The following is a 12,463-nucleotide window of genomic DNA, read 5'->3' on the forward strand; positions in this document are numbered from 1 at the left end:
GGTGGTCCTGCTATTGAAAGATATAATTCGACACTTATATCAGTAAACTCCTACTGTTAACACGAAATCTGCCAAAGATGGTTAGCTTCGCGATGTCATTTCAGGCGCACTTATTTAGGAAATGTGAAACAGCAAGAGTAACAATCAATTTATAGCACACCACGACACCACCGCACCAGCGACCCCTCCAAAACCGGGCAGATAACGTAAATGACGGTACGCCGGTCCCCACCACAAAGAGTGCGTATCTGCTCCACCGCAACATACGACACTCCGAAGAAGAATGCGCACGGAGTACATGTATAGGAGCCAACACGAACAGCAGGTAGTTCCTAGAGAGAGGACGATCGACGGGGGCGGCTGGCCCGGGCCAGGGTTGAAGATTTTGGATTTTTGGAACCGCGCAGCGTGTGGTATGTACGTCTGAGGGAGTACTACATGTCTTAATTACAAGACGAGGCGTAATATAATTAGACAAATTAGATAGTGAAAATATTATAATCGTTAAAAAATGCAAATAATTAATTGTGGAATATAATACCAGGTCAGCGAATAAATCCTAAATATAAACTAAACATTACCAATTTTGCAAGAAGTCAATGGTGTCAACAGGAAAAGCTAACAAATAAAAATAACAGGTTTTACAGTTTATGTAGATTCAACAAATAACTGTTTAATATGTCTATTTATTAACAAATACTTGCAGAATCTACGAAAATACCAACAATAATCATTGCTATTTTTTCTCTATAAAATGATCAAATATCACTTCACTGAGACTTAACTCTGGATTGTGGTACCAAATTGTCTGTGTGTGAATAAATTTACCTGGTTTGGATGGACATGCCAACTTCTTCGTTTGCCTTCACGTTGTAGATAGCTGAGGTCAGCAGGACCATCTGAAAATTGGGGGGAGCAAACGCGGGATTGGCTGAAGTCTTCGTAAACACCCGGTATTAACCTAAGTCTATTGGCTGGACAGATACCCTGTAACAAAAAATATACATAAATTTACCATAAACGTATAATATTATAAACTAAATTAAGAAGTATCAAATGTTAATTTCTTGGTAACCTATGACAATTTAAAAAAAAATCCGTATTTTGAAACTTGTCTCTGTTTCAATTTTGATCGAAAAATTTTCGAATATTTATACATTAGTGAGGAAAGGAACCCTATTAATTATCTACCGGTAATGGCAAGCAAATTTTGTGCAATATTATAAAATATTATGAGCAAGCATCATTCCTCTATTGAAGTTTTGCAATGCTTCTTTAAAATTTTTATAGAACTCTGTTACTATTATATGACTGTAGCATTCATTTTTGTTTGCATTTTTTTTTCTGTGCATTAATATATTCTCACGTGATTTAAAAAATAAACTATAATATTATAATATACTTACGTAAAGAACAGAGAAGTCATTCCATTGCTATACCGAAATCTTGTTGATAAAATTCGTTGTTTAATTGAAAATAAGTTGTTTTAACACAAAGTGTCAACAGTTCCGAATTACTATTTACATTTAATTTGGTTATATCTTTAAAATGTTGATCCTGCTCTGACCTATCCCATAATATAACATAATATTTTCTACAGGAACATTGATGAGAAGACTCTGGAGAAGACTAACTAAATAAAATTTCACCATTCAACTACTAGGTGTGTTTGATTTTTTTTATAAAATGTGGTGCGAAGTTTGGCGTCATGTAATGTCATTTTAACAGAACGTCAACGGCAAAGGTCAACGGTTTATAATTAGACGTATCTGCTAAAACTAAAATGTTTTTGATAGTTGTATTTAGATATTTGAAATAGCTTTCTTTGTGTTTGCTTCTCAAGAAGAAAGGAGACAATATAATCGAAAAATCTATACTAGCTAATATATAAAATCCTTAAGTGACTGACTCACTGATTAATCACGATCCTGCTCAAACCATCAACGTAAGAGGCTCAATTTTGGCATACAGGTTCATTCTAGGGTGTAGAGGTTCGATAAGAAGGGATTTTTCGAAATTCCAATTCCAAGGGGGTGAAACCACCACTCAAATATTACAATATTTTTTATTTAAAAAACGGTCAAGTTTCCGAAAAAAACGCTTAAACACGTATATTTTATTTTGTTTTTTTACATATTTTAATATTTTTTAAAAATGTATACAGGGTGCTTGACGTATCAAGCTGATTTTTGGAACACAGATTGACTTTAGGGTGTAGAGGTTCGATAAGAAGGGATTTTTTCGAAACTCGAATTTTAAGGGGGTGAGACCACCCCTCAAATATTACAATATTGTTTATTTAAAAACCGGTGAGTTTTTCGGGAAAACTCTTAAACACGTATATTTTATTTTGTTGTTTTACATATTTTAAGATTTTTTTAAAAATTATACAGGGTGTTTCATAAAATATGACCATTGGGTAATCATGGTTCTGCTTAAACTGCTTGACGTTTAAAGCTGATTTTTGGCAAACGGATTGACGGTAGGGTGTAGAGGTTCGATAAGGAGTGGTTTCTCGAATCTTAAATTTCAAGAGGTTGAAAACGCCCCTTAAATATCACAATAATTTATTTTGTTTTTTTAAATGTTTTGAAATTTTTTAAAAAATCATACAGTGTGTTCCAAAAAGTTGGGTAATTGATTAACCACGATTCTGTTTAAACTGCTTGACGTAAAAAGCTTATTTGTGTCAAACGGATTTTTCGAATGTCAAATTCCAACGAGATGAAACTACCCCTCAAATATTACCAAGTTATATAATAATATCGCCATATTGTTTTTTCTCATGCTGACATAAATGTGAGAAAATTTTATCCAGTTTGTATGTTAATGGAAATTCTTGCTTTGCTTTATATCCACCATTACAAATGATTAATTCGACGCGAACGAAGTCGCGGGTACACGCTACTACAATATAATCGAAAAAATATAAAATACAATAATAATACAATATGATAAAAAAAAGCGTCAGTGATGGCTATGAAAAGTATGAAATGAAGATCGCTGTCATTTTATATATAAAATTAAATGGGGAATGTCATCGATCGTGATTCGCAAGCCAGCTGGACGCCGTTTTTTTCCCCATCATACGGTATATCTCCTGAAATGTTAAGCATTTTTTTGTCGGTTAGGCAAATTTGTTTTACTAGTAAAAAACCACTTAGAAGCGGATGTTTTCGTTCGGATTCAACGCAACGGTGTTTAAAAAAGTTTTTTATTTCGTAGCTTTATTTTCTAGACTCTTTTCAAGAGATGAACCTACTACAAAGAGAAAGACATTATTTATATATTACCTAGTTTTGCTGCGAAGTAAAATGTCATGTCAGAGAACATACATATTCAACTGTTGGCTTAAAAATTCGCGCATACGTAAAATTCTGGCATAACGGATTAACTGTATTTATTTGTACGTTTTAAAAAGTAATATGATGTGTAGAGTTATAAGTCAACATCTTATCCATGATTGTAAACGTAATACCTAATTGTGTTAATGTTAAATTATTAGCTAAATATATTTTATGAATTTACTTAATCCGGTTTTATACTGCTGTATTTTTATATCTACTTCTTTTACCAACATCAATAAGAGGATATAGATACACTTATTTATATGGTTAATCCTTTTAAAATATTACACAAATATTGATGACTCAGAAGTTTTATACCGGCTGTACTTTAACTGTGGTACTTATACCGTATGATCGAAAAAAGAGCGTCAGCGATGGTTATGAAATGAAGGTCGCTGTCATTTTATATGTAAAATTATATGGGGAATGTTATTGATGGTCATTTCCAAACCAACTAGACGCCGTTTTTTTTTTTTCGATCAGCCGGTAGTATAGAAGTTGTTTTTTTTAATTGTCACTATACATTTTAATCCGAATATTGGATTAAAAAGGAACCTCTCAATACATCCCACTATACAGGGTTGTTCACCAGATACGATACGGAGTATTGTATAGCTAAACGATTAGATTTTTGCAAATTGTAAACTTTGGGTTCGTTGAATTACTGAAATTTAAAAATTATTATTATTGAAATTTAAAAATATTTTTACAAGATACAGAGTGTTCCAAATAAATAAAAAATATCAAAGTTGTATTTTTTTAAATGGAACATCCTGTATGTTATTAAATTTTTAGATTCTACGTTTAAAATAAAGGTTTTATTTTAATCGTTTATTAATTAAAAAATTTGATTAAGGTTTGCCGCATTTTAATCTTATCGTTTTTGAAATATTTAGGTTTTTGTCAAAATACAGTAATAAATTTTAATGCTTCGTTTAGGCGTATTTAAGTGTTTAAAACCAAATATTCTAGTGAAGTATCTCTATTTACTAAATTTTATGTTGCAATAACAAAAATTATACTACCTTATACAGAGGGTCTAAAAATTTATTTTAGATTATTATTAGCTTTAAACGGCAATAACTTGTATAATTTAAATGGAACACCTTGTATATTTTATGAGAATAAGATGCACAATTTAATTGTCTATCAAATTGTATTATATCACTTCTAACCTATCTCTTCAAGTTTTCGACACACAACCAAACAAACCAAACTAGACTAAACCAAAACTAAAATTTAGATATGGAAATTTAGACCTCATTTATCAATATACCCATGGAATATTGACATTTTAGATGATTTTTAAAGATGTAACAAACTTTTAAAGAGTACATAATATACTAATATTGTCGATACAGTTCGTTTATTTCATTAAAACTAAAAAAAAACTGTTTAAATATTTGTTAAAGAGGACCAATTAATATGATTACAGTATTCAAACTATAAACTACATTAATTGACTGTTTGCGTTGAATAATAATAAATGCTCCAAATACTAAATAACTGAATTTTGTATGTGTATTAGACAGTGTGGTAAAAAGTAACACCTTACTTTCGACACACAACCAAACAAACCAAACGAAACTAAACCAAAACTAAAATTTAGATTTAGAAATTTAGACCTCATTTATCAATATACCCATGGAATATTGACATTTTAGATGATTTTTAAAGATGTAACAAACTTTTAAAGAGTACATAATATACTAATATTGTCGATACAGTTCGTTTATTTCATTACAACTAAAAAAAAACTGTTTAAATATTTGTTAAAGAGGACCAATTAATATTATTCCAGTATTCAAACTACAAACTACATTAATTGACTGTTTGCGTTGAATAATAATAAATGCTCTAAATACTAAAAAACTGAATTTTATATGTGTATTAGACAGTGTGGTAAAAAGTAACACCTTTTTTTTTATTTCATTTTTTGACGAATGCTTATTGGTAACAACAGAGACGTTCATTTTATATTATTATTATATTGATTTCTGATTCAAATCCACATTTATTGGGAATAATTTATTAATTAACTAACACAATTTGAATTACGTATGTAATTAATTAATATTTGGGCGGAAATATAATGGTGGTATATTTAATCAATGCTATACTTTTTTATAAAGATTTAAATAGTTTTCTTTTTATATTCTATCGAATAAAGTAATTAAGCAGAATAAATAGTGCCATTTAGAAATCTAAAGTTGTAGTCATTTACGGTGAAACAGTAAGTGACCGAAAATAATTGAATACGTCAATGAATCCCAATTTATGTCATATACTAACTAACAAACCAAATCTTTTTTTTTTATCTGAAAAAATAAAAAAGTTATAGGGGGTGAGCCACTTTTGAGACGCACCCGGTATACGTCTGGTTTGTATATCTTGCGTACTTTCGTTTTGTACAGTAAGATTTGACTAGTATTATTATTACATTATTTGTCATGAGGTTATTCCAACATAAACAGTATTATAATGTTTAAAACAAATTTGGTAATATGATCCTGAACTTAACACTAATAGTCTAATAGCTGGCTACATAAAAAACCTTATCATCTTTACATGGCTAATTTTTTGTGTGAAGTATCCTTTTGTGTGGCCATTATAAAATAGTCATGTCTGCCAGCGCCATCACGGGGCTTAAAGCGGAGGCGGCCAATCGAAAGGGTGAAATTTTGACACTAAAAATATTATAAGATACATGAGTTATAATTACTAAAATAGCTTTTATTTATTATTAAGAAACGTGGAAAATTGTTGGCAGACATTTTTCTAGTCGCTAAAATGCCGACAGACAACGCGAAAGAGACGTGAAATTTTAAATATTATTAAAAAATGAAATTTGAAGAATGAAAAAAATTATGGCATATTTGCATGCCGATTGGTGAAATGTCATATTTATTTATTTTAAAAGCCGTATGTAAAAGGGCAGACAAAAAGATCGTGGCTCAATCAGCTGCAGGCAGTTATCAAAAGCGCGATATTACTCTAGCGCTTTACTGAGGGAACGCTGGCCGCCTCATCCATTTAAGTATAGATAAATCATATAATATACGATTATATTATAAATATAGTTTTTTATTATTTCAATAACGATTTTTTTTGTCTGCCCTTTTGCATACGGCTTTTTAAATTAATTAACAATAAACATAACATTCCACCAACCGACATGCATATAGGGGAATTTCGACTAAAATGACATACTTTTTAGAATAAACTCTATAACTTTTTTATTTTACAAACGACAACAACCAGAATAGGAACAAATAACATAGGAACATTTATCAAGTTAGTATAGGAACATTTACTGACTTAAACAAATACAAACATATTTAAATTAATAATCTTAACCTAATATACTCTATGTCATTTTAGGCACATATACTCGGATAAAATGACATAGGAGTAAACACTGCAAAAATAAACTCATTTTTATCACATACATCGCCTACTATGTTGAAGATCAAACACATATATCACAAGTAAACATCTTAGCTTTTGGATCTATTCCGGTGCATTCAATGTGAGACCATTTCATGCATGACTGGCATTTTACCCACATTTCCATAGGTTTCGATCGCGAATAAAGGTCATTGCAGTAGATGCAAGCAACCTCATCGTTGTCGTCGCTAGTAGTGGAAAAAGGATCGTGATTTTCTTCATTTTCTGTGTCTTGAAAACGATTCATTATATCGAGCGACACTTTTTGTCTCTTAGACCTAAATTTTTTCGTCTGTTTTTTTTGTTTTTCTGCCTTCTCTTTTAATTCATCTAAATTTGGTGTTAAAGTTAAAACCAACGGACCTTGACTTCTTCTCTTTCTTTTGTTTTTTATTTCCACGGCTTTTGGAGTGGGTTTTATCTCTTCTAGCCTTACTATCTGGTATTCTGTTTCTTGTTCTGAGTTTGTCGATTGTTGAAAAGTATCCATTTCTAATGGATGCTTTTTAATTTGATTTTGCAAACCTGAACATCCAGGTTCAGTGAGATCAGTTTGATCTGATGGTTCTTCTAAGACCAGGTTCGTGACGTCAGAAGGAGAAAACATCCATTCCGGAAAAATGTCTGGATTTGGAGGGTAAATGCCGGTGGTTTTAAAGCCACTAACTGCATTGCCCATAACAGCCGCTTTTTCATAGGCTTTCAGAGGCTTCCGAAAATAGTTGCCCACCTTGAAACGCCGTCACTGTTCTGGCCGGATTTGCCTTCATCCGTTTGGTAATTGCTTGATTATAGTAATTTGATAAAGGTCCAAAAAAACTTACGTCTAAAGGCTGGATACGGTGAGTACAGTGAGGTGGTGTGCATAGCAAAACAACACCATGTTTCTTCGCATATTCTAGAGCTGGTAGATATTTATGGCTAGAATGACCATCAAGGATTAGCAGAATTTTTCTATCCACGGATGCATTGGAATATTTTACGAAGTGCGATAACCATTTTTCAAATAACATTCCAGTCATCCAGCCGGATTCTTGACATAGTTGAAGAGTCCCGGTGGGTGCATGATCCGTCAACTCTGGCTTTGAATTTTTTCTTGCAAATATCATTGCGGGGGGAATGAATGAGCCTATTGTGTTCATACAACATACAACAGTTGTATGAGCACCACGCTCAGCACTGGTGATTGTTCCAACTTGTTTCCGTCCTTTCGTGGCAAAAATTTTAGATGGTCTTTGCACCGTTGATAGTCCTGACTCATCCATATTATATATCCTTTCTGGTGGAATTTCATAATCCCTTATTATATTTTCTAAAATGTCGAAGAACTTTTTTACTTGCACTCTGTTAAACGCCGAAGCCCGGGCTACTGACGTAGCTTCCGGCTGTCTAAGCGATGTGTCAGAATTTCTCTTCCGGAACCCATAAAGCCAATCCCATCCAGCCATTTTATTCTCTTTATTGAAACGGTGTGGTAAATGATTCTGCTCTGCAAATTCATAAGCTAAATGACGGAGTTCAGTAGTTGTTAAACCGTAAAATTGTTCCTCGACTTTTTTTATGTAATTCACTAATTCTCTTTCCTTTTCAGGCGGAAAAGTAGTGCCCCATCTTCCAAGACCTTTATCTGATCCCTTAATACGTTTATTTACATTCTGGCACCTACGTCTCAAAGTGGCTTGAGGGACATTAAATCTTTTGGCTGCAGCTAGCCAACCCATTTCCCCTCGTTCGATGGACTGAATCGCTTCTTTCATGTCATTTTGACTCCACTGCTGTCTATCTGACTTTCGTGAGTAGTTTCCCACCATCTCAGGAAATAAAAAAAAATTAAGCTTAAAATGACATACTATGTCATTTTAAACTGATAAGCCCTATGTCATATTACCCATAAATACATTGGCAGCATTGTATTAATTGTTCTAACTTTTCACAAAATAGAATTATTAGATTCATTAGCATTGGATATTCTAGATAACGGATGGAACTTACCTGCCTTGTAATAATAACTTCCAAAAAAATTACGATTAACTTGAAAATACGAAAAACGAAACTCTACTAAAAAACTGCTTCTGACTCAAAACACATATACTCGTCTAAAAGTTACAAGCCAACTGATTGACATCCCGTATTAAGTGTGTCACGTGACGCACATGTGAGGAAGAAGTAGAGATAGAACAACACCAGTAGTATCGCGGGAAATTTGAATTTGGGCAGTATGTCATTTTACCCGCATATGTCATTTTAAGCGAAATTCCCCTATGCGATGATTTTCTTTTGTCAAAATTCTATGCCTCTTTCGCGTTGTCTGCCGGCCACGAGAAAAATGTCTGTCAACAATTTTACACGTTTCCTAATAAAAGCTATTTGGCAATTATAACTCGTGTACCTTATAACATTTTTAGTGTCAAAATATCACCCTGTCGATTGGTCGCCCCCGCTTTAAGCCCCGGGATCGCGCTGGCAGACATGACTATTTCACAATGGCTACACAAAAGGATACTTCACACAAAAAATTCACAGTCCTTTACAAAGATGCAACCGGGGGGGCATTGAAAATGATGAATAAAAACGTAAAAATATGATTATTGTTAATATGAGTGTATTACATACATATGTTTAAATAACGAACTTAAAAAAAAACAACAGATTTAAAGATTCACTGAAAAAGTAGTAATGTTAAAATTAAATAAAACATTATCAATAAAAATTATGCAATCGCACCTATCCGTAAAACAAGCAAGCAAAAAAACCTCGAAAAAAACGAAATAACATACAAAACATCAAGTTAACATGATGACAGATCATGATCAATCACAGATAAAGAATTCTTACGGAAAGTTACACTTTACGATATAATTTTTTAACTGTTAAAGGAAAACCCCATTTAAACACAAAACTTTTTAATACCTACTACTGTATCTAAAAGACTTTTTTTTAAATTACTAAATTCTTAGCCACGCTTCTGTTTTTCTTGGCTGTTGTGCGTCACGTCACAGATTAACAGGCCCACGTTTGCACCACAAGCAGACCACTAGGTAGACCGGTCGTAGAAATTTATGTTATACAACTTGTAGTCAATCTACACAAATATTATCAAAAACTTTTTTCTTTTAAAATGTGTTCAGATTTTGTAAAAAGTATAAGTCAAAATCGCAAAACTTAAATTTGATATGAGTTTCTTAGTTTTTAACTAATATAGTGGCGAATTACAAAAATTCCTTTTCAATGAAAATTAATGAGTTAAATAAAATAATTTAATAAATTACTAAGCTTTTTCTCGCGACTACGTTCGCGTTACACCTCGAATCGTTCATGCATTGATTTAAATGATTTTTTTACTTCTTTATAGAGAGCTAGTAAGCATAGATGTTTTTTATTTTTCATCTTTTTTTATTTATTAAGAGCACTAATACTCTCTTTATAGGTTATTTTTTTTATTCTTTGAAAGATAATTGAGAAAGATATATTTCGTTATGATGTCACTAAATAAACCCTTGTATAAAATTTTATACTGTCTGGTTTATAATGTTATAGTATTGCATTTTCGTACAGCAAACTTTCATTCCCTATTCTACTCCCTAAGGGTATAAATTTCATAAATTCGCTTTACCTTTGTGCCAATTTTTATGTGTATAATCCAGAGGTCACCAAGTTTTATATAAATTTTTACGAACATTCCCCATTTGTTTGATGAATTTCAAAAATTTCTTCTAATTCTTTTTGTAGGATTTCATTCTTCTAGACCAAATAGTAAGGAATTTTCATACAACAAACTGTTCAACAAAGATAATTTTACTCTCTAAGAGGATGAATTTCCTAAAATCGCTTGCTGGCGGCAATATTAACTCACTCTAAAATATCTAAAAACTTAATATATAATCTAACTGACACACCACTGACAATGACAAATAATTTATTTCTGGAGGTATTGTGTGTAGGGGTTTTCAGGTATATTTTAGTATTTAGTCGTTTTACACAAAGAAATAGCCATTAAGTACTATAAAAATACTTCATAACAAATCTACACATATATACCTTTCATTTTAAAAAAGAATCATCAAGATTGGTAAAGCGGTTTCGGCGGGATGGATGCAACAAAAACCTTTGAGCTTTTATATATGTATGGATTAAATATTTTTCCAACATATTTTACTTTCCAAATTTTTATAAATATTCAGACTCGCCAATATCGTAACATATTTCTTTAACGAATTAACCTGTAACAGACATTTATATGCCCAGTATATTTTTTGTTTAACAAACCAATCAGGAAAAATCCAAAACCTACCGTTATAGGAGGTATAAGATGATTAAACTTATATAATGACAACTACTTATCGGATAACAAATTAATTACTACTGTCAGCTAGTTCAGCTACTGTCTAGGTAGAATATACCTAGAGAACCTACACCTACCTATGATGTAGGTAGATTAAAGCTTATTTTGACGTTACCTCTCACTTCGGTGTCACAAGCTGAATTTTTCAGGGATGGAAGTACAGTACATGATATGGGGACCCTTATTCCGAAAGTAGTACAAAAATTAGACCGGGTAAAGGGCACTATCATCAAAAATCGATATATTAATACCACCGTATAGAGAAAACAAATACTTATTTTTGATCCAGTACACAATAAAGTCTTCGTAGGGAGTAATTTTTTATAATTATTTACAAAAAACATTTCCATTAGCGCTTATGACCAAAAAAAACTTTAAACATGAATAATCATTTCAATCATGCGAAAATTTGGTTTAAAAATAGATTTTTTTAATATAACTTTCATTTAACGAAAAACGAAGGCCTAAATGAAAAAAAGAAACAATTTAAAAGTTTCACATATGTCTTGACAATGTATCAAAGCAAACCCCATATTTTTTGCTTTTAAACTAATAAAGATATATCAATAAACAATTAGCGATGTAATGGTTTTTGCGCGCGCTGGCCGACTGCCGCCGCTGCGCCGAGATTTCCTATACCCTTGTATATATGACGTCATGGTGTGGCAAATGTAGCATTTTAATTCGATTTGGGCTCCCTTATATAGGATAACAGAAACATTTTCAATGTTAAAATTAGCCATGTAACGATTAGTTTTTTATGTAGCCAGCTCTCGGTCTATAAACTCATTTACACTACAAAATAAAATGTACGATATTTGTACAAATTAATTTGACAAATAAATTGCAGGGTGTAAAACTGTAATAACCCGTAAATTAGCTGTGCGTGTTTTTAGGACAATCTGTACATCCGACCCGCTATACTTAAAATCCGGCGCGTAATAAAACGCCAAAGAAGAAGTAATTTTTTACGCTTTCGCCGAAATTAATTGACAACCGTAAATGGACTAAAGCCTCGGCTAAAAATAATTTATCGTTTACATGTTTGCTTCCAATATTATTAAGTCGAAGTGCTTCGATAGATCATTCGGAGACGGCTGTTTGGCCTTACAACGGTAATAACGTAATTTAAAAAGGTAATTACCCGTTTTTTACCGAATTCTTCATTTATTTTCGGCCACTGTTAACCCAAAAATTTACGTAAGAATAATGAAAATACCATTAACATGTTTGCTTCTTGCATTCGAAATGACTTACTTATTAATTACAATTTTCCAAGCCGAGTTACATATACCGTGTGTTTCTCTATAAAGTTGAAAACGCTCGA

At 32.0% G+C, this 12,463-nt stretch overlaps 1 protein-coding gene across 1 annotated transcript in view; it reads right to left on the reverse strand.

The window, feature by feature from the left end:
• Positions 1-12,463, reverse strand: part of LOC115885804 (breast cancer anti-estrogen resistance protein 1) — a 127,346-nt gene that overhangs the window by 41,482 nt on the left and 73,401 nt on the right. Inside the window, exon 3 of the mRNA XM_030904826.1 lies at positions 829-987. Coding sequence (XP_030760686.1) covers positions 829-987 — 159 coding nt within the window. The remainder of the gene's footprint in view (positions 1-828; positions 988-12,463) is intronic.

The sequence above is a fragment of the Sitophilus oryzae genome, unplaced genomic scaffold (assembly GCF_002938485.1).
Source record: "Sitophilus oryzae breed Bouriz unplaced genomic scaffold, Soryzae_2.0 scaffold_41_pilon_pilon, whole genome shotgun sequence".
Taxonomy (NCBI): Eukaryota; Metazoa; Arthropoda; class Insecta; order Coleoptera; family Curculionidae; genus Sitophilus; species Sitophilus oryzae.